This window comes from Camellia sinensis, chromosome 14 (genome assembly GCF_055761805.1).
Source record: "Camellia sinensis isolate YWXY chromosome 14, ASM5576180v1, whole genome shotgun sequence".
Taxonomy (NCBI): Eukaryota; Viridiplantae; Streptophyta; class Magnoliopsida; order Ericales; family Theaceae; genus Camellia; species Camellia sinensis.
In genome coordinates, this window is record NC_138974.1 from 42,288,212 (window position 1) to 42,315,540 (window position 27,329).

At 40.0% G+C, this 27,329-nt stretch overlaps 1 protein-coding gene across 1 annotated transcript; it reads left to right on the forward strand.

The window, feature by feature from the left end:
• The first annotated feature begins 5,866 nt into the window (after positions 1 to 5,866).
• LOC114319431 (uncharacterized) lies at positions 5,867 to 27,014 on the forward strand. Its single transcript, XM_028266443.2, has 5 exons — positions 5,867 to 5,991; positions 6,076 to 6,218; positions 6,684 to 6,784; positions 7,459 to 7,555; positions 26,412 to 27,014. The coding sequence occupies exons 2-5, from the start codon at positions 6,161 to 6,163 to the stop codon at positions 26,852 to 26,854; spliced, it is 699 nt and encodes a 232-aa protein (XP_028122244.2). The 5' UTR covers positions 5,867 to 5,991; positions 6,076 to 6,160; the 3' UTR covers positions 26,855 to 27,014.
• The last annotated feature ends 315 nt before the right edge of the window (positions 27,015 to 27,329 follow it).

The window sequence follows — 27,329 nt, forward strand, 5'->3', positions numbered from 1 at the left end:
GAAAAGCATTGGATTGAGGATAAATTAAGGATAAATTTTCCCATGTTATATATAAACGTTCTTGATTTTATCACTAGCAAGCAATTGATCAATGCGTGGCACAATTAAATATAGCACTTGCTCCTAAGCTAACTCTGTCTATGTTGTGTACAGTTTTTAAGTGGTTGTTTGAGGTTGGCTATTCTTTTGTTTTGCTTTTTTACTTTTCTTTTTTTAATGACTTTTTAAATTGAAAAATGATTTGTTGCTCAAAAATTGACCCCCGAATGGGGCCCGAATATTGGGTTTGAGACCCTCTCTCTCCATTTGGATTCATGCGCACATAGACCTTTTCTCTCTCTATCTTTCTTTTCTCTCCTCTTTATCCCTCATACCCAAAGTTGATGAAGGAAATCTGGTTATTGCATGCAGTGAAGATTTCGAAGAGTGTGCAACATCGTTGGCGGTGGAGATTCCGAAGAGAGGTGGACAGTGCGCAACATCATCTGCGAATCTGAATAGCTCACCAAACCCTGTTGAGTGCAGAACATAATCATCTTTCTTCATCTTGTGATAATCTCCTCTGTTTTTGTCTCTCTAGATTTTTTTTTTTTGTACACTCTGGTTTGTTTTGATAACAAAGGCTTGTTTTTCAATCAAGATTGTTTTGTTTTGTTTGATTGAATTCAAGCCTTTGCCTTTTTTAATACTCTTTTTTATTTTTATTTTTTTTACACTCTTCGTTTGTTTTGGAGAGAAAGAAAGGCAAAGGCTCTTGGGTTTTACAATCTTGTCTTAATTGGAGGATTTATATCTTGATCTAGATCTAGTTTATCAATTTTTTTTTTGAGTTTGAATTTGGATTTATTTTGTGGTGGGTGTGATTTGGTAGTTTTTGGAGAGAGAAAGAAGGAAGAAAAAGAAGAATAAGAAGTAGGTTTTGTGCGTACCAATGCCGACACTAGATGAAAGTGAATCGAGGCTCTACAATTGAAATGGACTATCCAGGAATTGGGGACTTGCAACATAGAACACCTTCAAAACTGCCTGGCCGGGGTTGGTCGGAAAACCCCTCCGGTGTGGGAATGAGTGATTGGAAAAGATGAAGGACTCTCTCTAGGTGCAGAGAGAGGGAAATGAGTGTTTTTGTTCAATCAAGTGGAGTTAAGTTCAGTCAAGTTACCTTCAATATGAAGAGAGTGGGGTTTATATAGAATACTTTGCTTGTTACCTAAGACGGTTTCATAGAGCTTTGATGTCTCAAAGCCTCCCTTAACATGGCTCAAGATGGGAGACCTCAAGATAGTTGACTATGGATACATTTGCTCATTGCAACCATGTATATAACAAATCACATTCTTTTTGCTAACTGCTCCTGTAATTCCAGGAGCGGGGGGATCGGCTGAGGTGGTAGTCTGCTTTTGCATGTATTTACAACCTCCACATTTATCTGAGAGGCTTCCTCAGTTTGGTACTGATGTGCATCAACTTGGCCTTTTGTAAGATTATTTGCTGAGATGGGTTGGCTCATTTGAATATTTTTGTGTGGGCTCAGTCCACTTTGGTTCTAAGGATGAGTTTGACCCATCAGTTCGGTCTATGGATTAGGTTTGGCAACTCAGCCCAGCCCAACATCGTGGTTGGAATGGCCTTTTCACTGCGTATTGGTCCCAAGTGCTTGAGGACTTGGGACGATCATTCTTCGTGGAGATGGGCATAGCTGGTTGGCCCATACGTTCGCCTGGCCCACTTGGATCTAGGCTTAATGGATTGGACCAACCCAAAGCTTGGATCCAACCTGGTTATACTTTGCCCTTTCAAATTTGATGGTGAGATTTGAGATTAGAGGTGATGAACATCGCTTGCTTTATCTCTCTCTTAACAAATCTTCAAATCTTTAATAGCTGCCCCACATCTTTAAAAATAACTTCCAGTGGTGTCTCCACTTCCAGTTGAGGAGAGAGAGAATATCACAAGCTTGTATTGCATGAAAATGATTGGATTCAAGAAAGTGGTGGTTCTGTGAGACCTAGACAGCAGAGTCCGGATCCCCTCCTTGCAACTCCTCCTTGCAACGATTGAGATCAGCTGTTGCAACATCCAATGGCTGAGATCAGTTGTTAAAGAAATTGAAATCAGCCGTTGGATGTTGCAACAGCTAATCTCAGCCGTTGCAAGAAGGATTGTAAGGAGGAATTGCATGGAGGGGATCCCAACTCTAGACAGCAAGCCCCCTAGTCAATCTCCTCCCCTCTCTCTTCTCTGTTGTTCTTTAAATGCATGGTTTTTATGACGCTGATTCTTTACATTCAGGCCATTCGAGGCCAGAGAAATTCAAGTTATTTAGCGAAATTATTTAAACTATTGTATTTGAAAAGATGTTTAAAAAGTTATTATTTTAAGCAAAAAAATTATTGTGACATTTTGTTTTTTCACCGATGACAAATTACTTCGTGATTTTTAAAAAAAATTTCTTTTAGCAAAAGTTGACCTGTTTTGCCTGTTGCCAAACGCCCCCACCCCCTAAATGACACCGAAGTTCTAGTCTTGTCTTTATTTTTTTTCTCTCTACAATAAGACTTTCTGTATGTTTTTTATTTTTATTTTAACATAACTGAGTTATAATTTGTTTATTTAAAAAAAATCTCTGTTAAGATATTGAGAATCTCAACATATCAAGCAATAAAAAAGTACATTGACAAATCAATTTAAAAATTACACATTTATGGTCTTCTCATGTTAATATCATCTTTGGATAACATGAGTTATGATAAATAGAGAATCAATATGAAACTTATAACCGCATCTTATGAGTAAATTTTAAATAATTTTAGGACATAAACTTTATCAAACCAATTACGTAGTAAAAAAGAAAAGAAAAAGAAGAAATAGATTATTAAAGTCAACTCCAAGTGATGGAGAGAAAGGCTCTTGACTTGCTCCTAGATTCTTGTCTAACACCTATATGTTAAATTGATAGTGTTAAATGTACTAATTAGTGTATCAACTAGTGTACTAATATACGTTATGACATTATTACTGACTCTACTTATTATACAAATTATAAATATCAAAACCAAAATCTTTAAAATCATGTTACATCATCCGTTAATATATTAATTAGTGTATTAATTGATACATATATTATTATATTCATGCTAAATTGCTATAAACAACAAATTTGTTGTTATTAGATATGATGTTGGAGAGACAATGACTTGTGGAAAGAGTTGATGCCAACCTTCCATTTAAGTCAGTAGTCTCACAGCAAGAGAAAGAGAGTGCCGTGGCATCTTTTAATTATGCCCTTGCTGTTTTGTGGAGGGCTGAGTAAGAAATCCGTATAATTTTGATCTGATTCAGTTTAATTCGATAGATTTAGATTGATATTTTGAATCCCACAATTGAACCTCATGATTCCGGATTGGAATTGATCTGAACTGTATACAAATAGTTTATATTTATACTATAGACCCTTCTACATAGCATCATTTCTAATTGCTTTTGTTTGATGCTATGTTATGTTTAGTTTTAATATAGAGGAGAACTCTGCTTTGTGTAATGTGTATTCAGTTTTATTGCTTTTGTTTGATGTTGTGCTTATGTTTTTATGAAATTAAAATGTTATATATTTTTTTTGTTATTTAATTATGTGAATCCGTGATCCTAAACAGATCCAATCTGTGTTTAAACGGATTGGTTCGGATTGGTTCTGCGATTTAAACGGATTGAATTGGTTCTAATTTTTCAGAAACTGTAAATAATGAATTGGTCCTGATTTTACCTCAATCTAAACCAATCCGAACCATGCTCACCCCTAATTTTGTGCTCTATTTTATGATTTTTGATTTTCTTGCAGAAGTTCGATGTATTTTCTGATTGTGGCCCGGGGGGTCTTCGTTTTGGGTAGCTGTTTGGGCTTATTTCTTTTTATTTTCTAGCCGATGCTCTTCTAATTATATCTATTAACTTCTTGTATATTTCAATTCTTTGTTTATGTTAATGTATATGTGGTATTTCTAAATATATTAGGTATTAATTTCCTAGATATATTTAGGAATAGTCATAGTTAAATTTCTAATAAGATACTCTCATAATTAAGTTTTTAGTAGGATACTCTTTCTCAGCTTATATATACATGTCTTCTATTATATAAAATATATTCAACTCTACAATCATTCAATATAATTATTCAATACAATATATATTATTCCCCCTCCTCTCTCACTCTACTATTCTAACAGTTTAGTTCGTTTATAAATGTAGTTTATATTTCCTCAAAAAGTCAGTAGCCTCTGTCTTCAAGAGTTGACTTCATATAAATAAAATATTTTAATTATCTTTTGAAAGTTAAAAAGTTTATTATCACAAAAGAGTAAAATATCTATCTTAGGTTGCGTTTGGTAGAATTTTGTAAATATGATTTGAGAATATGAGTTGTCTTTTGAGTTTGTGAGTTTTAGAATTATGATTTGAGTGTGGAAAATTTGTTTGGTGAAAGAGTTTTGAATTGAGTGAGAAATTTTTTATGTAACATATGATATTTGATACAAAAACTTACAACTCATAACTAAACATACAACTCAAAATTCTATTAAAACACATAAAAAAAATTAAAAATTAAAAAAATATTTTTTCGAATATATAAAAATTAACATATGTCAATTGAAAAAAAAAATTGCACTGTTCCGGTCAACCAGCCAGACGACCGGTGGGACGTCCGGTGGGACGACCGGTTAGGCCAAATTTGAAAAAAAAAAAAATTGAAAATCGCACTTGAAACAGAATTTTCTGCAGAGTTTTGGAGACGTGATTTGAGAATTGGTTCCAAACATGATATTTGAATATGGGTGTAGAATCATTGTTTGGTAACACAACCAAACACAACCTTAGTTTTCTAATAATTTTAAAAAATATATTTAAATTACTTTTTGTTTCATAAATTATAAATAAAACTATATTTTAAAAATTCAAAAAATTATAAACAATTTTAATAAATTACATCAAACGAAAATGATGCTTGAGGCTTGTTATGTTCCCACTCATGGCTAAGTTTCAATGTCCTTATATAGATATATACAATAATACTACAAATACAAAATCGACTACATAATTTATCATATAAATTATAATTGGAACAACATGAATGGAGCAGTCTTTTTAGAGTTGGCTCCATCAATAATGTTAGGATCAAGAATTAAGTTCAAAAAAAATAATGTATGGTCTAAATATAATACTTGTACGATGAAACTTACACTGTAAATAAATTTGAACAATATACTTTTTTTTAGCCTTTTTTTTAGTTTGAATTCACTATCCTTAACATTACTAAGATCTCATTGTCTGATATGTATGATCAAGATTATTATTATTATTATTTTTTTTTGTAGCATGTACTATATTGTTGAATTATTGATATATATGTATATTGTATTGTGTGCCCCATGTTCCATGGGCTTAGCCGGGCTTACTATATTGTGCCACGTGGCACATCATCGCTTTCCTAGTAAACATTCCTTTCTCATGGAAAAATAAAAATAAAGAAAAGACTCGTTAAAACCATACTATTATTAGCAAATCTTTGTATAAATATCTATTAATTTTGTTCTCATCTCCTCAAATTTCGATGAGCGTCTAGTTTTTCATTGACAGGTATAATTAGTTAGTTAGTTTACAACAAACCATGCATTGCCATAAAAAAAAATCAACGAATATTATCATTCTCACTTCTTTGTTCTCTCTCACCATTAACATCTTCACAATAGAATATTAGTCAAACTTACTAATAGTTAAACTATCTTCTATATCAATATTTTTTCCATTTCTCTTTGTTTTTTTTTTCTTTTCTTTTTTTTTTTCTTTTTTTTTTTCTTTTCTTTTCACCTTCAGATCCAAAGAGAAACTCATTTGGTTGCTCCGGGGCAAAATTGTATAAAACAAAAAAACCTTGACATTGCATGCATGGATGGCCTACTGAATCCATGGTGTTGCATTGAGTTTTCTCTTTTAAAGGTTGTTTTATTTATTTATTTATTTCATGTTTTGTAAATCAGATTGTGTTTGTGGCTAATTTTGATGTTGGTTTCTTTGTTTCAGATCTGAAGGTCAAATAATGGGCTAAGTTTCAAAGGCTACTAAGGATAAATTTTTAAAGCAAAGAGGATTAATATATTGATCAATCATGGGCACCAAGATGAAGGGCCTTTTGAAAGGCTTAAGATACATTTCTCAAAAATTTGGTTTGTAATTCTCTCTCCCATTGAACTTGCAGATTTTCTTGGTATATTCAAATAAAAAAACAAGAGACAAGATAAATGGAAAAATATGTATGTATATATATATGTTGATTTTTCATGATTAAATTTTCTTGAACCAATTTAGACTAGGCTAGAACATTTGCACCGCGTTAGGAGATCAAGGATTCAAATTTAGGCACATAAAATAGCTACGGCCTCTAATGTACAAAATAAATAAATTTCCAACAAATTTATTTCCCAAAGTTAGGTATGATATTGCTTGTCCACAAAGTCATCTTTTAAAGATTACAAAGAGAAAACTTAAAGTTCTAACACCATCATTCTTGTTGATGCTTTGAATGGAAATCTTTTGGTAGTTAGTAGTTACAATGCATCTTGAGTGCATGGTGTTGAAGCTAGCTCTTAATTGATTAATGCTAAGGGAATTGCCATATGATTATCTTGCAGATGAGAACAAAGAACAAGAAATGACGATTGGTTATCCAACAGATGTAAAGCATGTGGCTCACATAGGATGGGATGGACCATCTGTAGATTCACCAAGCTGGGTAATTCTCCTCTTTCCTTTATTTATTTTGTTTCCAACAATGATCTTGATTCTGGGTATTGGATATGGGTCGGTTTATTTTGGATTAATTCTTTACTCAGAACCGACCAATCTTGTGTATTTGAGTTTTTTTTATCCAAAGTTGAACCGATCATCCATTAGAACTAAGACTAACCCGAGAAACAACCACCTATGCAATTAATAGAACCGAACCAATCAAATTCGTAGAGACCGATTTGGGTTGCTTACTGGGGTTTTCGAGTCTCTTGGATATCCTAATCTTGATCATACACATTGATTAACAAAAGACTAGTTATGTGAATATATATATATATATATACATGTATATATATGATTCTTGATTATTCTCCAATTACAAATTTGTTTTAAGGATGACCAGACATAAAAATAAAAAAATGAAGTAGTTAACAGAAGACACTTTTCGTTAAAACAAAGGAGTGTTAAAAATGGTTAATAAATAGTTGCTTTGATATTGATTGAGTTAGAGTAATGCTAGAGATTTCAAAAGTTCCATCAAAATTTCTACTAAATGGTGTGAATCTTACACCCATGTGAGACATTTGGTAAAAATTTTAATAAAACTTTTAAAATTTCTAATATTTTTCTTGATCTATATGTAAAATAGTTTGGTTCTCACATTCTAATCTCTTACAGATGAGGGAGTTCAAATCCCCCCAAGGATTTCAATCAGCACCATTGAGTGCCAACGGGGAACCACTGATGAATCAAGAAATCAAATGGGTTTCTGAAGGTTTGTTTCTTCATTGATCGGTTTCATGGTATTTCAATATATATATATATATATATATATATTCATTTGCAGTTCTGATTTCTCATGTTTTTAAAAACAAAAATAATAATAATAAATAAGTTCGTAAATGTATGGAAGAGATATCTGCCTCACTCTATACCTCCTTGCTTCCAAGCTCGTCTCACTCTATTGGAACTCCGTCGAACTGTGAACAAAACACAGGTGTGCTACCCGGCGGGTGGGTTTGCTGGAAAACCCCTCCGACGGTCAAGTTAGCTCACTGGGAGAGAAGAGAGAAGATAGAGCACTATAGAGAGAGAGATTTTGAAATTGCCTGCCTCCAACGTCTGCATGCTCCTCTTTTTCAAGGCTGGCCATGCAGCCTCAGAGATTGTGGGCGCACTACCTTTGTTGTTCTTCTCTGGAGAGACAGTTGTGCTCCCCTCTACATTTCTTATATGTGTAGAGACCAAAACCTCCAAACAATTTTTGTCGCACTGCCAAACGGTATTGACGCATACCAGGAGTGGGTTTCTCTCTTCTCTTTATTGGTCCACATGGGATGCTTAACCGAGCTGTTACTTGTGCACTACTAACACTACGTTGGTTGTTTCGTGCCAAGCTGGATCCTAACCGGTCCATCATAACCGATTGGAGGTGGGCACATCATTCGGCACCTCGGTCACTGACCACAATCTCATGGACCATCTCTGTCTCCACAATCGCAGCCCGAGCTATATATAGCTCAGTCGTCACGTGGTTCAACTGCCCAGAACCCAAGTGTTGGGGTAGTTTTGCCCACCAACTCAATCTAGCTCGGCTGGGTTTGGCGCGATGCAACATTCAGTGCGAGTCCAGTTCGGCCCAACAATGTGCCCTAGGTTTTCCCTACACGGCCCAATGCACGTTCGCACTGGTGTAGCTCGGCCCACTGTTCGACACAAATCTCCCTCTCAATTGCCCCTTAATCCCATCCGAGTTGAGCATGATTGGGATTACCATTACTGACCAAGCTATCCGTTTTGGTCAGTCATCGAGACTTGTGCCGGTTGTCTTATCATCAATCAATCGGTTGTACTGACAACCCATCACTTCGATGCCATGTGGCCTTCCTTGATTAGTTTCGTGCAACCCTACGGCTGTCCCACTATTTGAGAAATTCAAATAGTTGGCGCCCTTTCACCATCACTCACTCATATATACATGAAAGGTCAGCCCCCCTCTTCATTACTGTTTATCTCCTCTGCATAAAACCCTAAACCCTTCAGCTCTTGTGCCGCTGTCATCGTCGTCGCTGTCATCACTCTCGTTTCAATACAGACATCATAAGAGAGGTCGAGATTGATTGGGTTTCGCTTTGGCATCCTGATCTGTAAGTTCTTCTCATTGTTATCTCTTTTTCATTGTTGTTCTTCGTGTTCTTCTCTTCTAGGGTTGTTGGTATTCTGCCAATACCCTTCCCTTGGGGTAAAACCATCGAGTGTTCATAGAAATTAGGCGAAATTGAAACCCAAACACAATGGGGATTCCTTGTCCCTCATTTTCCTTAATTTCAGTATGTAGTCTTAGTTTCGGGTATAGCATAAATTCTGGGCAAAGCCGAGCTAAATCCTAATTTTAGATCCAAAAATAGAATTGAGCCGGGCTAAAACTGGTTTGTGGTCCTTCTAAGTGACTGTGACCGCACTAGAAACCTGTAAGAACATCTAGCCGAGATAAGGGTCAAGGGATTAGGATGAGGGCCCAAAACTGGCCTAACATCTTAGGCTCCACCACCGAGCTAAAACGAGGACCAAGTTAGGACTAGAGCGTAACAGAACTTTTTGCCGAGCTAGGCGTGTTTTGAGAGTCGCGCACTTGACGCCGTGCTAACACTTGCACTTATTTTTAGTAATGCAGAATGAACTAAGACCGATCAGGCACATATCAACATCACAGTCTGTGAGGCTCAAAGACCGAGCAAATAATCACCAGAGCCATTCAATTTTGACCGAGCTATTTATCATACAAAATAAAATCGGGATAAATGGGGAAGTACCAATTTATGGTTAGTTCTCCAGGCGCCATGGCTGAGTTCCGAAAGGAATTCAACATTCCAGACGACGTCTACTTAGAGTTGGCCAAAAAGGGAGACACTCCTTGGGGTAAACTAGATGCCTGCCCCTTCACCATGGTATCTATAGTCGAAGGTGGCCTTCGCTTCCCAGTCCAGCCCCTAGTCTACGAGTTTTTGAGGCAGACTAGGTTGTGCCCAACCCAGGTTTCCAACAACACGTACAAGGTAGTAAATGGCATGGCCACGCTGAACCGCATTCTCGGTTTAAACCTCGGCCTCGCCGAGATATTCCACTAGTTCACACTTAGCAAAAATAAGGGGGGCTTTTGTTGGTACCTGAAGGTTAGAAAGGGCCGAGCAAAACTCATAGAAGGCAACCCGGACAAAGAGTTGAATGATGATGACTTTTTGTGGGTGTCTGGAAATTATGAAGACACCGAGGCACCCGTATCGGGCTAATACATACGCAAAAAATTTGGGAGCGCTGGTGAGCAGTCTAGCATGGTTTGAATTTCTGTATTCGATTTTTCTACCGATCTAACACTTGAATTTTGTGTAGATGACACAACCTTGGCAGAGGATTATTCCCGAGCCAACCAAGAGGCCATTCGAGTTGCTTTGCGGCATCCGAATGAGGAGCGAGAACCCCAAAAACTGCTTGGCTACGAACCGAGCTATCGGCACACTGCACCGTGCAAAAGCAAGGTCACCGATTTTCTACGTGCCCCTTCCTTAGAGCAGGATCCAAGTCTTCCGTCGATCAGACTTGTACCTCTGACAACTGAACAAGAAATGGCCAAAATTCAAGCCATAAAGTCCATGATCATGAGTGAGCTGAGTGATTTGCATCTGGCCAAAACATCTGGAGGGCAGACATCCCAGCCAACCGCACATGAATCTGGCCTGGTGCTGGCTCTCGCCAGTGAACAAGTTGCTGGCCGGTCGAAAAAGAGACCAAGATAGGCTTCGACCGAGCAGAGGCTGATAGACGAAGACTTCACCGAGCTTCCTCCGGGCGATCAAGGGGAACAAATTGAACGAACATTGGCCGAGCGATCCACCTAATCCACTGCCCCCCCAGTCTGGTCGCCCGAGCTGACGTACAAGGGTCGAGTGGTGACCATGTTTGATTCAATCTATGGTGATAAGGACTATTCACTCAGTTTCCAGATGACCAAGGGCTTGCTTCTTCCGGCCGACATGAAGAAGCACGAGGAGCTGTCCGACCTAAAGGTACTTAGGTCGGCTACAAAGTGGATTGTGCTGGTAAGTTATTCCTGCGAAGCTGGGCTTTTCTGTCGCCAAGTTATTCCTCGATTTAATTGCATTAACTATTTCCTTTCCCAGACCACACAAAAAAATTATCTGGCCCACGAATGCATGGTCTCTATGCGGCAAATTTTGCGGGAGGCTATAACCGATAACAAGGCCAAAACTTTCGAACTGAAGAAATTGAAGGCCTCTCATGAGATGGTCCTAGCCAAGCGGGAGCTACTGGCCGAGAAGCTTTCGAAGGCTGAGGAAGAGAAGGAAAAGGCTGTGCAAGCCAAAAAAAAACGATAACTGGCCGAGCTACGCAAGTTTCGCGCTACTCATAAGACCGAGTTGAAGAGGCAGGTCAATGATGTGGAAGACCGTAGCTATGCCGAAGGAGAAAAAGTGTCTGAGCGGCAGGTGGAGGGACCCATGGACATCTTCTTTTAGTACGGCTGGAAGGTTGCCATAGAAAAACTTGGCTAGACGTCAGAGTCTGATATCTTTAATAACCCTCTGTCTTCCTTTATTCCTTCATACATGCATGCGTACGCTGTCGCCGTGCAAAGAAAGCTAATCGAAGCGGCTCAAGCAGCTGGCGCAGTAGAGAAGCCAGCTCAATAGGTAACGAATGAAGCTGCCCTACTGACCATTTCTGAAGAGGCGTCACAGAGCAGTAACCAGGGTGAGCTAAACGCTGTCCGGTCTTAGATTCCGAAGCTGAGGCCATGCAGAATGCCATTGAAGAGGAGGTAGCCAACCAAGAAGATACGGTGAACATAGATTAGAACTTGGCTTGGATCTACTCATTTGTGTTTTCCTCTCCCTTTTTTTTTGTTTGCTCATTGTACCAGGCTATGGACCCCACTCTTGTAATCGAATTACTTTATGAATGAAAATTACCAAGTTTTCGCTCGTCTTTTACATTTGTCTTCCTCTGTTTTACTGCTATGTCAGAGATAAAACTGCTCATTATTTTGTTGCTGAGATAAATCTAATCGGCTTAAATGTATCGTGTCGAGTCTGCATATGGCCAAGATGACATTTGCTTGCAGTGTGTTAACGTGTCATGCACTTTGACACTCGAGCTAATTTTCGCTCGGTTAGCTTTCAAATGCGTGCAATGTACTAAACAAAAAGTAGCTCGGTTTGGGACCAAAAAGTAGATCCGCTGAGAGGGCAAGATCAACTCGTTTTTGCAAATTAAGTGGCTTAAAACACCAACTTACAGTCGCATGAGCAAAATCAGCTCGGGAAACGAGCAAAGTCATCTCGGTTTCAAGTCATGAGTTGGGCAAAACACCATCTCACTCCTAGGTGAGCAAACTCAGCTCGGGAAGATAAGCGAAATCAGCTCGGTGTTACAAGTAAAGTTAGCTCGGTTGCATGGACAAAATTGGGGACAACACCCATTTCCCTTACAGTGAGCTAAACCAGCCCGGGAAGGATGAGCAAAGTCAGCTCAGAATAATTGGGGATAACACCAACTGTTAGCACAGTGGGAAAAATCAGCTCAGGATTGAGCAAAATCAGCTTGGTTGTAAGCCCTAAGCTGGGTATTGATTTAAACAACTTTCTAGATGGCAGGACACCTCAAGCCATGCTTCAAAAAAAAGGGGTACATAAGACTTCTTTTCATAACTAATTAAACATTACATGCAACAGTAAAAGGAAAAGTGTGAATAAGGAAAAAAAAATTACATTTCAAAAGTAAAACAGCTTGAGGTTGGCTGCATTCCAGGGTCTTGAGATAGCTTTGCCGTCCAAGTCCTCTAAATTGTATGCCCTTTTGCCTGCCAGGCCAATTATCTTGTACGGCCCTTCCCAATTTGCACCCAACTTACCCTCACCAGGGATCAGTGTGTTGCCCATCACTTTCCTCAAGACACAGTCCCCAACTTTGAACAGACGTGGATGCACGGTCTTGTTGTATTTCTTAGAGAGCTCTTGCTGATAGGCCGAAATATGAATTAACGCCTTTTCTCTTCTTTCCTCAGCCAGCTTCAACTCTAAGGCAATAGCTTTACTGTTCAAGTCGGGCTCAAAGTTTTCTGATCGGATGGTTGGCATACCGATCTCCAAGGGTATGACTGCTTTTATGCCATAAGCCAAAGCGAATGGAGTTTCCCCGGTTGAACATCTTGGGGTAGTTCGATATGTCCAGAGCACGTTGGGAAGTTCCTCAGCTTACCTTCCTTTGGCTTTCTCCAGCCGTTTCTTTAGTTTGTTCAAGATAGTCTTGTTTAAAGCTTCAACTTGACCATTTGATTTAGGGTAGGCCGGTGTAGAATTATAAAATTTGATCTTCAACTCTTCGCAAAATCCACGAGAGTTTCCTATCAAATTGCGTGCCGTTATCTGAGATGAGGGCCTTTGGGATGCCAAATAGAGTAATGACATTCTGCCAGATGAACTTCTTTACATATTTTCCTTGATGGTAGCCAACGGCTCGGCTTTTACACATTGGGGGTGGATCATTGGCTTCCAACTATCCTTAAAAAATTGCTTGGTATGCCAATGATCCACCCCCAATGTGGCTACCACACATGCCTTTATGAATCTCAAAAAAAAAAGCTTCAACCTCACTGGGATGGACGCATTTCAAGTCGGCCCAGTAAAGGACTTTTTGTACAAGGCGCCAGATGGAGAGAGCCAAAACGACTCTGACTTAACCCTGATCTTGTTGGCTTCTTTCTTCTCGGTGGACAGGATTCGATCTTTGAGAAATGTGATGATTAGATCCATCCAAGATGGCCCCAAGTTACTGTAAGTACCTCGGACACCTCTGGCTCCTCGATGCTAGGTCGGGGCAAGAACTCGATCATCAAAGGATTGGAGAAGGTGTTTTGCATGGACACCAAGCTGGCTAGTTCGTATACTTTACTATTTTTTTCGCGGCCAATTTGTTCCATTCTTATTGCTGTAAACTTTTTGATTTCGGCGCACACCATCGCTTGATACTTGGCCATCCTTTTATCCTTAGCCTCATACTCACCAGAGACTTGGTTAATGACGAGTTTGGAGTCACTGAACACTATGAGCTTGGTGGCCTCCATCCGTAGAGCACTTTTCAGACCGACTAGGAGGGCTTCATACTTTGCCTCATTGTTGGATGCTAGGAATCCCAACGTGATGGCATGTTCAATGGTTAGTCTGTCTGGCGAGGTTAATATAACTCCTAGCCCAGCACCGTGTCTATTCGAGGCCCCGTTGACAAAGAGTTTCTATATCTCCCTGATAAACAACTTCCAGTAATTGGAGGGATTTTGGGATTTTTGCAAGTCCAAGGCATCGGTCGACTCCGTGCGCAACTTTCCTGCATACGCACTCGTCTTGTCAGTTGGTAAGTCAGCTGGTTTTCACTCTGCCCGTTCAGAATTGTCTTCCTCAGCTATTGCTAGCACCTTATCTCCCTATGGCAGCGTCAACATTATGGGTCGTGCAAAATCCGTACTAACCATTTCCTTTTGCTCGGTGTCGTGCGCTAGGTCTATTGGACAGACGGGGTGGGTGCCGGGTGTAACTTTCGAGACAAAATCGACCAAGGCTTGTGCTTTGATAGCTGTCCACGGCTGGAACCTAATGTCGTACTGCCTCAGCTCTACCGCCCACTTCAAAATTCTACTTGTAAAATTCGCCTTCTCAAAGAGCACCTTGAGTAGAAATTCGGTTAACATTACTATTGTATGGGTGTGAAAATAGTGCGCCAACTTTCTAGAGACCATCATGAGGGCTAGAGCCAATTTTTTAAGCGGCATATATCTTGATTCAGCTGGGAGCAATGTCTTGTTGACATAGAAAATAGGAAGGTGCTGAATCCCTTCAGCTCGGATGAGTACCGCGCTCACCGCGTGTTAAGAAATGGCCAAGTCTAGATAGAGCTCTTCGCCTTGTTGTGGAGTGACCAGGATTGGAGCGGAAGAGAGATATGCCTTTAGTTTCACCAAAGCGCGATCGCATTCTGCATCCCAGAAAAACTTGGCTTTCAAAGTTTTGAAAAAGGGCCTGCAACGATCTGATAACTGGTTGATAAATTTGTTCAACACGACTGCCATCCTGGCAAGATGTTGCACGTCCTTTGTAGAATTTGGTCGCCCCAGCTCTTAAATTGCCTTGATTTATGAAGGGTCAACTTTATACCCCGGTTTGTAACCAAGAAACCCAAAAACTTTCCAGTTCCACTCTGAAAGCACACTCGGAAGCATTCAACCGCAACTTGTGGTGCTTGAGAATGGTGAACATATTAGTTAGGTTGCCGAGATGCTGAGATTCTCCCTTACTTTTGACTACCATATCGTCGATGTAGGCTTCCATGGTGTGGCCAAGTAAAGGAGCAAACATTTTTGTCACCACCCTTTGAAATGTTACCCCGACGTTCTTAAGGCCAAAGGGCATGACTTTATAGCAGTACAGTGCTCTCGGTGTGGTGAAGGATGTAATCTCTCGATCTGATTCGTACATGGCTATTTGGTGATAGCCGCAATACGCATCAAGGAAGCTAAACCTTCAGTGACTGACAATTTCTGCCATATAAAGCCTCATAAGGTGCCATATCAATGTTTAAGTGAAAACTGTTGTTATAAGCAAATTCAGCTAGGGGCAAAAGAGTCTCCCAATTTCCTTGGAAGTCTAGCACACACATACGTAACATATCCTCCAACGTTTGTATTATCCTTTCAGATTGCCCATCAGTCTGTGGATGATATCCACTGCTCAATCGCAATTCAGTTCCTAGTGCCTTTTGCAAGCTTTGCCAAAATCTTGAAGTAAATTTCGGATCCCTATAAGAAACAACAGACACAGGAACTCCGTGCAATCTTACAATTTCATTAATATAGATTGTAACTAGTTTATCCGTATTATAAAATGTCTTCACAGGTAAGAAATGAACAGATTTGGTTAAACGGTCAACAATAACCCAAATTGAGTCCATACCTCTAGTAGAACGAGGTAGTCCAACGATAAAGTCCATAGTGATGTGCTCTCATTTCCACTTCAGTGTTGGAAGTGGCAAGAGCAGTCTCGCGGGTCGTTAATGCTCGGCTTTGACTTGTTGGCATTGTAAACACTTTGACACAAATGCGGCAATGTCCTTCTTCATTCCCGGCCACCAAAAATTGAGCTTCAAGTCTTGATACATTTTCGTATTCCCCAGATGAACAGAAAATTTTGAACGGCGGGCTTCTTGCATAATTCGCCTCTTCAAGTCAACATCATTGGGTACACACAACCTCCCTTGAAATTTCAATACCCCACTTTCAAAAATAAAACCCGGTCTCAGTTTAGATTCTTTTTCATCAACCACTTTCTTTAGGAATTCATCTTGTTGTTGTCTTTCCGTAATCTCTTCAATGAGTACCGGTTGCGCAATAATAGCAACTAAAGTCCTGCCTTGTTCTTGTAAAACAATTTTAACTTCAAGTCTTTCTAATTCTTGGAGCAATTCTCTTTGTCTGGTGAGTAAACAAGCTAAGTTTCCAATTGCTTTCCGGCTGAGGGCATCTGCAACAGTATTCACTTTTCCCGGGTGGTACAAGATTTGTAAATCATAATCTTTAATTAATTCCAGCCATCGTCGTTGTCTCATATTTAACTCTTTTTGGGTGAAAAAGTACTTAAGACTCTTGTGATCCGTATACACTTCACATGTTGCCCTGTATAGGTAATGACGCCAAATTTTCAATGCAAACATAACTGCGGCAAGCTCCAAATCATGAGTCGGTTAAGCATTCTGGGCACAGATAGGGAGTATACCTGACACTACTGTTGTCACGACCTAAACCTACCCCTATAGGTTTAGCGTCGTAGCCGGCCAGTGATCCTTGGATTACCAAACGCCTCTTAACAGGATAACATATAGTTAGGGGCTGCGAAAGCAAATATATAAAAAATATACATTGTCCATTGAGTTGTGAAAATGTACATGGGACAGATAATTTTAAATCTTAAAACTAAAATACAATATTTATATGCCACTTCATGTACATACAACAGAAAACCTTTTTGTAAGTCGAAAGAAATTAAGTCTTATACATCCACAAACACAAAAAAAAAAAAAAAAAAAAAAAAAAATAGCCTCTAAACACTACTTGACCAGGAACCTCCTTGGGAGGCACAAAGGCTGGCTGACCAAAAACTGAGTCGTCAGGTCCTCAACTATGAGCCTAGTCACATGCCTGATTACCTACATATATAAAATAAATAGTGAGCGGGAGCCCAGCGAATAATAACAGAGTAAAATGTTAAATGAATGATATCCTGTAATTAAGTCCATGTATAGAACAGATTCATATTCGTGATCTCATTCAATGCATATATATATAATTCAAGAATCATGCTTGATCATTCATAGTTCATCCATTAGCGCTAACAGATCATATACAGAACATCATAGATCATACTTGTCAGTTCCATAGAGGAACCTCTGGCCGGGTACGGATAACTTGCCAGTTCCATAAAGGAACCTCCAGCCGGGTACAGATATCGTGTCGGTTCCATTAAGGAACCTCCAGTCCGGGTATAGATAGCACACTTGAATCATAGCATTAATGTCACATATATATAAATATATATATATATCAGAGATGAACAATCATTCATAGTGCATAAACATAGCATTCCTAGGGCAAATCTTATTCCATATACAGAAAATAATTTAACTTGAACATAACTTTATGAAGTCATTACTCACAGATAACCGGTGACTCCAAATAGATGAGTAGAGTAGGCAATTCACTTAACTTGAGACGCGTGACCTACAAAACATGACAAGTACATACATTGAAACACATACTCGGATTATACGTAACTTATTTCATTTGTCCTTAGTGTGCTTCTAGCCCTTATCCTTATTATAGTGTTTTAATCTTGGCCTAGGAATGCCTAGGATGGAATGAGGATACTAAAATGTATTTGAAAACATTTTTCAAGACTTGCTGAAAACATGGTCCGCGCTCGAGCGGACATGCAAAATGTGAGGGTCCACTCGAGCGTAACTTCCTTCGCTCGAGCGTAACTTCCTTCGCTCGAGCGGTCTGCAAACTTTGAAAAAGTACTGGTTGCTTGATTTTTTTGCTCGACAAAAGCTCGATCCCCGCTCGAGCGTGAGACTCAGACCTTCGCTCGAGTGTGACTTTCGTCGCTCGAGCAATCTGCAAAAACACATGAACTTCTGGGAGCATGCATTTCACGCTCAAGCGGACTTCTGGTCGCTCGAGCGGAAGTGCAAGATTACAAGGTTGACACTCAAGCATAGAATCCGACACTCGAGCGGAAGTGCAAAATTTGGAATTTTCAGACTGCACTCCCCAACTCCAAGCTTGAATTCTACACCCCAAAACTCATCTTCTTGGGCCAAAATTCTGGAGAACATCTAGGAACTTGTAAAATATCATGGTTTGAAGATCATTTCATGAAATCAAGGCCCAAAAGTATGTCAAACATGCAACAATTCAACTTGAAATGTGAAAACATGGTATGAACAAGACATGCATGTGTTCACTTGAGTTCATAGCTTCTAAAACATGATCAAATGTGATCCATTGATGAGAAATGTAATGAATTCTTCAACTTATGCTAGAATTACAACATTCATGGGGAAAATCTTTGAAAATAACTTCAAAATGCTATAAATATGCATACATGTATGGAATGACTTATCTTTCTTCAATTCTAGCTAACTCTTACCTAGAGTCTAAATTACACAAGTGAGGAAGCTTCAATTCCCAAATTCTTTGCAAATCTCCAAAAATTCCTAACAATTCTGCCCTATCCCAACTTTTGATCCCAATTTTCTTCTATCTCTCTCTCTCTCCCACGTTTTCGCTTGTGTGTGTGTAGCTTAAATGTATTGAAATGAAGAAAAGAAATTGTGAAGGCATATAAGAAACCTTATATAGGCTGACTTAATGATAATTAATTAAGGCTAATTAAGTGGGCATTAATTTAATCGTTCCAAATCAAATTTTGATTAAACCTACCATAATGTTCTAAAAATTCCAAATAGCACACAAATCAAGTCAATTTCTGAATCAGAGGCCAATAAGGCCTTTAATTCGCAAACTGAATAAAAACATGAACAGATCTTTCTTCGTTAAACAGATATAAACACAAAACAATGCAATGCACATGTAATTAACTCAGGATTTCTTCTTAATTACTTGTTAGGCATACTTAAGCATGAATTAGTGCTAATCATGGGTCGGGGTTATTACAACACTCTCTATGTTCTGGACGTCTCCTGGCACAAGAGCAAAATCCCGGCCTTGCCTGAATGTTTCTTTTCCTATTGCAGCTTTAGAAGTTGATCTTGGTGCAGAGACGGATGCTATCGAGCTAGCTAGTGGTTTGTTTGTGCCTTGGGATAAGAGAGGAAAATATTTAACCATGTGGCTTGTTTTGCCACAGCGAAAACAAGCCCTGGAAAGTTTATAAGACACCTCATTGTGCCTTCTTCCACATTCAGGGCACGGCGGTACCAAATTACTTCCTTGATTGGAACTCATCGTTGACCTTGTATTCTGCTTCTTATTCTGAAAATTAGTCTGTCCCTTTTTAAAATTGAACCCTTGTCTTTTTCCTTTCCACTCAGTCACCGGTGCCTTAGCTTGCTTCAGTGCCGCAATATTGGCCTCGGCCATGAGAGCAAAATTAAGAACATCTACATACTTTGTTAGGTGAAGAACATTCACCCTGTCCAACATTTCCACATCTAGTCCACCTTCAAACTTGCCAGCCTTCTTATAATCTGTGTCTACCATATGTGGTGCATACCGAGCAAGCTCCGTGAACTTAGCCTCATACTCAGCCACGGACATGGTACCCTACTTCAACTGCTAAAACTCCGATACTTTACGGTCACGGACACATTAAGGGAAATATTTTTCATAAAACACCTCCTTAAATTGAGCCTACGTCATATAATTGTTTCCCTCTCGGACTAGCATCCACCATCGTCATGCTTCCTCTTGAAGAGTAAAGGTAGCCAACAAAACTTTTTGTACCTCTGAACATGGGAAAACCTCAAACAACTTTTCTATTTCTAAGATCCAAACCTAAGCTTTCAACGAATCAAGACCTCCTTGGAAGGTTGGCGGCATCAGTTTATCAAACTTCTGTGTTAAGGCTATGATGTCATCATTGTTAATCGGTTCCGATTGCACCAGAAGTGGAGGAGGAGGTGGAATTTGTTCTCTTTGCCTAAAAGATTCAGTCAACATTTCTACCATCCTTTCTAGTCTGTCTATTCTGGCACCAGACGACTCTAAATCATCTATATTTCTTGCATCCATTTGGCTATATAAAAACAAGAAAAAATAAACATAGGCAAGGCAGTTCTCACAATCATATTAGTTATGCCAATATCAAGTCCACACACACTCACACATGCAATACAATGTCCTAATTCCTTTTCTTGGACATCTTATAGCTCATTTGGACGCGAGTGCGAGAGAACTCGTGCTTTGATACCACTCTGTCACGACCCAACCCTCGCCCCACGGGATTAGAACGTGACCGACCAATATCCAAAATTACCTAAGGCCTGCTTAACAGTCAATAATATAAGGGGCTGGCAGAAGCCAATAATATCACAAGACATCGTCTAATGAGCTATGAAACTAAAATGAACAACCAACTCTATATGCATCACTGTACAATCATCCATTACCTTATCATATACAAATACCAAAAGCATATACAATACTTAAAGAATCATTCCCTTACGTAATATACATCAAACAAAAGATCTTTGATATGAGACATGTGACCACTTAACAAAATGGGTGAATTTATCACCACCCAAAAAGCTTGGAGTTAGACCCAAAATGGTTGGCTTGACAACTAGAAGATAGGTTGATGTCCTCAAGTCTTTTCTTGTGCTTGATCACCTACATGACACATGACAGACATAAATTGTGAGCCAAAGCCCAGTGAACAACAATTGTAAAGAGGTTAGAAATAATGTCCGTTTAAACATTAAAGTCAAGTCACAAAGTAGTAGCATGTTCGTTATTACATAGCAATCACACGGGTCTACGGGCACATATGACAGTCCTTCAATCATAATCATCTAACGCAATATCTCATACATTTCTGGCCATGGTACTATCACCCCCAGGTGAGGGCCATGTGAATATAAGCAACGGTATTGTTATCCCTGGGCGAAGGCCACGTGAACATGGACCACGGTACTATTACCCCCGGGTAAGGGCCACATAAATAAAACCGCGGTATTGTTATCCCCGGGTATAGGCCATGTGAGCATATTGCATAGAATGGACTCATTCATTCAGTACATCATATCACGGTAGAACAACTTTAACAAAAACAATAATAATTAGAAAGAAGTATAACTCAAACATAGTTTTACGACATTGTCACCCACAGTTAGCTCCGTGTAGCACGTGGCTAGAATGTGGCGTCTGACCTACATAGACACATGAAGGCACAATGGTTTAACATACAGTCCTTCCGTTGGGTTCGTAACTAACTTATTCGTTACTGATCCATTACTTAATCCAATCTCATTCATTCTTGCCTCTTGTGTTCATACAATGCACATGCACATGGAAACAGTTACAAAATCATGCAATTGAAGGCCCGGAAGTCAAAGAAAACAGAGAAAAAAGCAAGTCGGGCTGGCCTTGTTGGCCACACGTGTGATGGCCCCAGTCGCACATGGCCTTGGCCACACGAGCGGGCGAACTTCAAAATGTAACTTTATCCAAAACAGAGTTGGCCGCTCGTGTGGTGGACCAGGCCGCACGAGCGGTCTGGGTTGAAGCTTAGGCCGAAAATCTGCTCTAAGTTTGAAGTTCCATTTTTGCACATTTAATTTCAAATTCATGCAAATTAAAACCCAAAACTCACAAAAACAAGTTAAATAACCAAGTTCTAACTTCAATCTCAACCATGATTTCAAAACAAAGCTCACTTGCTATACAACAAAATTAAACTCTAGCCTTTAGGGCCAAAAATCAACAACTAAGCAAATATTCACTTCCCAACTCAAAATCCATGGAGTTCTATTCTCCATCTTCAAAGATCATGCATGAAACAAGTGAGTGATCATGAAAGATGACTAGTATGAGAAGATTTTGAGTTATTCCTACAAGTTCTACCTTTAGAGTTTATAACAATAACTTACACCCATTTCTTCACACTTTGATGATGAGAACAACTTAAATTCATGAGTTATAGGGGAAACTTTCTTACCTTAAATTGAAAATTAGATGAAAATTGTTCAATTCCCCTTTATTCTCCTTGAACCCTAGAGTTCTCTTCATTTCTCTTCCTTTTCCTCTAGAACTCTCCCAAGTCTCTCTACAACATACACCAACTCTTTCTCTACACTCCTCTATTCCTCTTTTGTTAACTTGAGTTACTAAATTAATGAGCTAGTCCCAATATTCTTTTAATCAAATTTTAAGCTTAAACTAAATTCAATTCAATTCAATTAATCAAGTCATTCCCCATTATAGTCTAATTAGCTTAACCCAAACTTAGTCTTGCTAATGTGAATTAGGCTCTAACCACCTAGTCCAACATTTAATCGTTAACTTTCTAATTTTCATACAGGTCTTTAATTTAACGAATTAGACAGGTCTTTTCTCACACTACCATATCTGTTATGCAAAACTTACATCAAACACTTCATGGCACATAATTTTCATACAAGTTAGCAGATAAATCACGTAAAGGCACATAAGTAAAGTAACCTCTACTTTAGCTGGTAATCAAAGAGGCGGGTGTTACAGTTAGAGACCAAAAAATTTACATAATCCAGCCGCTCGGCGCTGGACAAAGATGAGCCCAAGAGAAAGAACTTGTTCGGATCATTCTCGTCAACGTGAACTTTTACCAAGTCCTCTACCGATTTCTCCTCTGCTTTTCTTTCCACGTCCTCCAAGACTTTCTTGCCTTCTGGTCCTTCTATCATCTAGACGAATCTCTTCGCTGCCTTGGTGCCATTGAAGGTGACAACGCATTGTTTCAACATGACTTGGTCCCCCTATACTTCTTTTATTTGCCCTGCTGGGCCAGGGAAGTGCATGACTTGGTGATAGGTTGACGCCACTGCTTGCATGGTGTGTAACCAACCTCTTCCTAAAATCAGATTGTAGGTCGATAGGACCTTCAGCACCCAAAACTCCACTTGCTTCATGACCGACCTAGACCGGCAATATGATATTCCCGATCGGCCATTCCGATTGAGAGTTGAAGCCAACCAAAGGAGATGTCGCTGGGGCCAAGTCCTTGTCCTTCAACTTCATCTGCTTGAATGCATCGTAGTACATGATCCCGACCAAACTCCCCTAGTCGATCAGTATTCTCTTGATGTTGAAGTCCTTGATGTGAAGTGTGACAACCAAGGCATCGTTATGAGGGATTTGAATTATGTCTAAGTCCTTGCTTGAAAAGGTCATGATGTCTTTCATCTCGGTCTTCTCCTTTTTCACGGTGGGCTAAATAGAGAGCACTTTCCTCATATGCTCAGCTTTCTTGATCATCCCCCTGAGCTCGTACACTCGCGCTGGCTTGATGATACCGTGAATAACATTGATGACTCCTTGGGGTACAGCATCCAAGATGGCGAGCCTATTTGGCTCGGCTTGTCCCTGTGGGGCGACCCTCATGCCACTGTCAATATACTGGCTAAATGTCCCACTATGACCAGCTCTTCCAAGTGCTATTTCAGTGGCACGCAGTCCTCCATTCGGTGCCCCTTTTCTTCATGGAAAGTGCAGCGGTATCGTGAATTAAAGCCCCTTTGCGCGTCCCCCAATTTTGCTGGCCATCGGACATATGGCTCACCTCTGATCTCGCTAAGGATATGATAAATAGGGATTTTGAAGATCGTTGTGATGCTAGTCCGTACCTTCAACTTTCTTTTGGCATTTTCCTCCTCGTTGCGTGGAGCATTAGCCTGGTGATTCCCACGGCCTTTATTTCTGTCATTGCGGCCAGTACCGCGATGTTGTTCTCTAGCTCGGTTATTGTGGCGGTTATCCTCCTGTCCAACCGAGTGAACCTTCCCTGCCATGTGTTTGTCCGCCACAACTGGATTTGCCTTCTCGGTTGCGGTTGCGGTTGCAGTGACGGTGGCGGCATCATCCTCAACTCAGATGTGCTCGTTAATTCGTTACATTAGTGACTCCATGGTTTTGGGCTGGTGCATCGTAAGGGAGTCCTAAAGCCTATGTTCGACTGGTAAACCTCGCTTGGATTAGGCAATTGCCAAGTTTGTGGGGGCAATCGAGGATCTCATTGTATATGTCTTCTAAAACTTGGCATTGTATGCCTTTAATGATCTGCCTAACTCCATTTTAATACCCAAGAGGTGGTCGACCGTCTTCGGTGTGCGAGTATTGGTTTTGAATCTGGTAACGAAGGCTTCCGCTAGCTGTTACCACCCCTTAATACTCCCCTCCGGAAGCCGCTCAAATTATTTCAAGCCTAATTCTCCCAAATTCGCTGGAAATATAAGACACATCAAGGCGTTGTTACACCGATGACCTGCCATTACTTGCTGGTAATGACTAACGTACATGTACGGATCCGTCTTGCCATCGTATAACGTGAACTTAGGTTGATGGCTTTCAATCTCTAGAGACAGCGGGGTGGTGGTGAGTCTTGCCAAGTCTCTGTCCATCGGCTCTAGAGCCACCACTCTAGGCAGCAGCATGGCCACTTCCTCACTACAATGGATTCTGGGACTTAGCCTCTGTAGCGCCGGTATTCTTCGGGCCTCTCTTCGACATGCACGTTCCCCCAAGACGTCCCTTAGGTCCTCTGAACGAGCGGAATAAGAATATCTCGATGTCGTTGAGGGACGTGAAGGACGGTAGCTGCTGTCGCGCATGCACGATCTCTCCATCGGTGGGTCGAAATCGCCAACATCGTAGCTCCTAATGATAGAGAGGAAGGGTGTCTTCCATTGGTACTGGCTGCCTAAGCGACGGGGTTAGGTGCGTTCACTGTGATTTCTTACTCCAGCAATACCCTTCCCTTTGATTTGTTGCTTCAACGTCTCTATCTCAGCCGCCATCTTCCGAATGAGGGCGTCCTGGTCTTTGAGTTTGTGCTTTAGGTGCTGAGCATGCGACTCTCCTCGCCACCGACGCTCCTCAGGACTCTGCGAATGATCAGTGCTTTTTGCATGTTTGTCTCGCGCGTCTTTAGGTAGCCCTCTAGAGGAAATCTCTAGGCCTGCCATTGTCGGAATGGCGTGAAGGCCATCTCTTCTCCAGATTGACTCTGAAGTGATTTCATCGACGATGGACAGCAGTGTTTCGTCGATGTTCGCCATGGAAAACAGTCGAAAAAACTTGTAGAACAAGGTTTGTCCGTCGAAGAACTTCCCACAGACGACGCCAATTGTACGGGAGAGAAATATCTGCCTCGCTCCGTACCTCTCTGCTTCCAAGCTCGTTTCACTTCGCTGGAACTCCGTCGTACTATGAATAAAACAAAGGTGTGCTACCCGGCGGGTGGATTTGCCGAAAAACCCCTCCGACGGTCAAGTTAGCTCACTAGGAGAGAAGAGAGAAGATAGAGCACCGTAGAGAGAGAGAGAGAAATTACCTGCCTCCAATGTCTGCATGCTCCTCATTTTCAAGGTTGGACATGCAGCCTTAGAAATTATGGGCGCACTACCTCTGCTGTCCTTCACTGGACAGGAGGCTGTACTCCCCTCTACATTTCTTATACGTGTAGAGACCAAAACCTCCAAACAGTGTTTGTCGCACCGCCAAACGATATTGACGCATACCAGGAGTGGATTTCTCTCTTCTCTTTATTAGTCCACGTGGGATGCTTGACCGAGCTGTTACTTGTGAACTACTAACATTGCATTGGTTGTTTCGTGCCGAGTTGAATCCTAACCGGTCCATCATAACTGACTGGAGGTGGGCACATCATTCGACACCACGGTCACTGACCGTGATCTCATAGACCATCTCTGTCTCCACAATCGCAGCTCGAGCCATCTACAGCTCGGTTGTCACGTGGTCCAGCTGCCCAAAACCCAAGTGCTAGGGCAATTCTACCCACCGACTCGATCTAGCCCGACTGGGTTTGACGCGATGCAACATTCAGTGTGGGTCCAGCTCAGGCCAACGCCACGTTCCGTGTGGGTCCGACTCGGCCCAACAATGCGCCCTGGTTCTCCCTACACGACCCAACGCATGTCTGCGTTGGTGTAGCTCGGCCCACTGTTCAACACAAATCTCCCTCTCAATAAACACCCATTTTTTTATATTGTTTTCATTGTGTGTGAAAGTAGGTTTCAAAAATTTTAAAACCCATGTAAAAGTATAGCTTAAAAAGTTTGGTGTTTTTATAAAACTTTCTCAAAATATAGTTTTTAGAAAGATTATCAAATAAGTTTTCCGAATCAATTTTACTTTTATGTATATATAAAAAAAAAATTCATACGAAAAGTGTTGATTTCATAAAACACACTAAAATATTTAGGCACTATAATGCCACAAATTTGTATATTTATAATATAGTTGTTATGAAATCTTTTTGTCTGATGCTTTGTAGATTCAAATCGAAGAAGTTTACGATCTAAAAAATCTACATCTCAAGACATGCCTGAATTGCCAAAATCATCCAAGCCATTTACTTCAGTAGACAGTACATCAGAATCTACCAAATCAAGACAGTCGAGAAAACATTCATCCAATAGTTCTAAATCGAGTCGACAACCCAAGGATAAAGGTGTTGCATCAGATTCATCTTCGCAAAATGCATCTGACCTCCCAAAGAAATCACATCGAAAGAAATCAAAGGAATCGGTGGGCGGCTCATCAAGATCATCTAGGTCAAAAGCCAATGCTTCTAGTGGGAACACATCTCTACCGTTGGATACTGAACCTGATTCTGAATCCCAATCCGGATCCATCAGCAATGAGTTTCTTAGTCAAAGTTCAAGTTCAAAACCTCTTGAGAAAGAGAGAGATAAGGAATGTAATGGGATTTCTTGAAAAGTTGGTGCCTTGTGTTGTAGTAGCTAGAGAGACTTGCTTAGTTGAAACAAACTTTGAAAAGAAAATCCTTTTTAATTTAATGGAAATAAAAATTTCCACTTGTATAATCCATCCACTATATTTATCTTAATGATTTGAAACTAGCATTCATTTCAAATGTGGGTAGACTTAAACATATGGGTAGTAATGTTGTACTCATAAGCATATGATTTAATATTTAATTAGTTTATAGTTTTAAAAATTAAATCTTATTATTATAAACATGAAATACACTTCCAATAAAATTAAAGATCACATTCCAAACTTTTCACTATCTTCTTATGAGGCAAAGGATCTTATTCCAAAGGATGAGACTTGTCTCCTGTCTAAAATCGAATTAGAATATATTGTTAGATTCGTGGGCTCACCATGAGTCCAATTTTGATAATCTGAATCGCCTAATATGTAGAGCTTGTCAAATATTTGATTCATA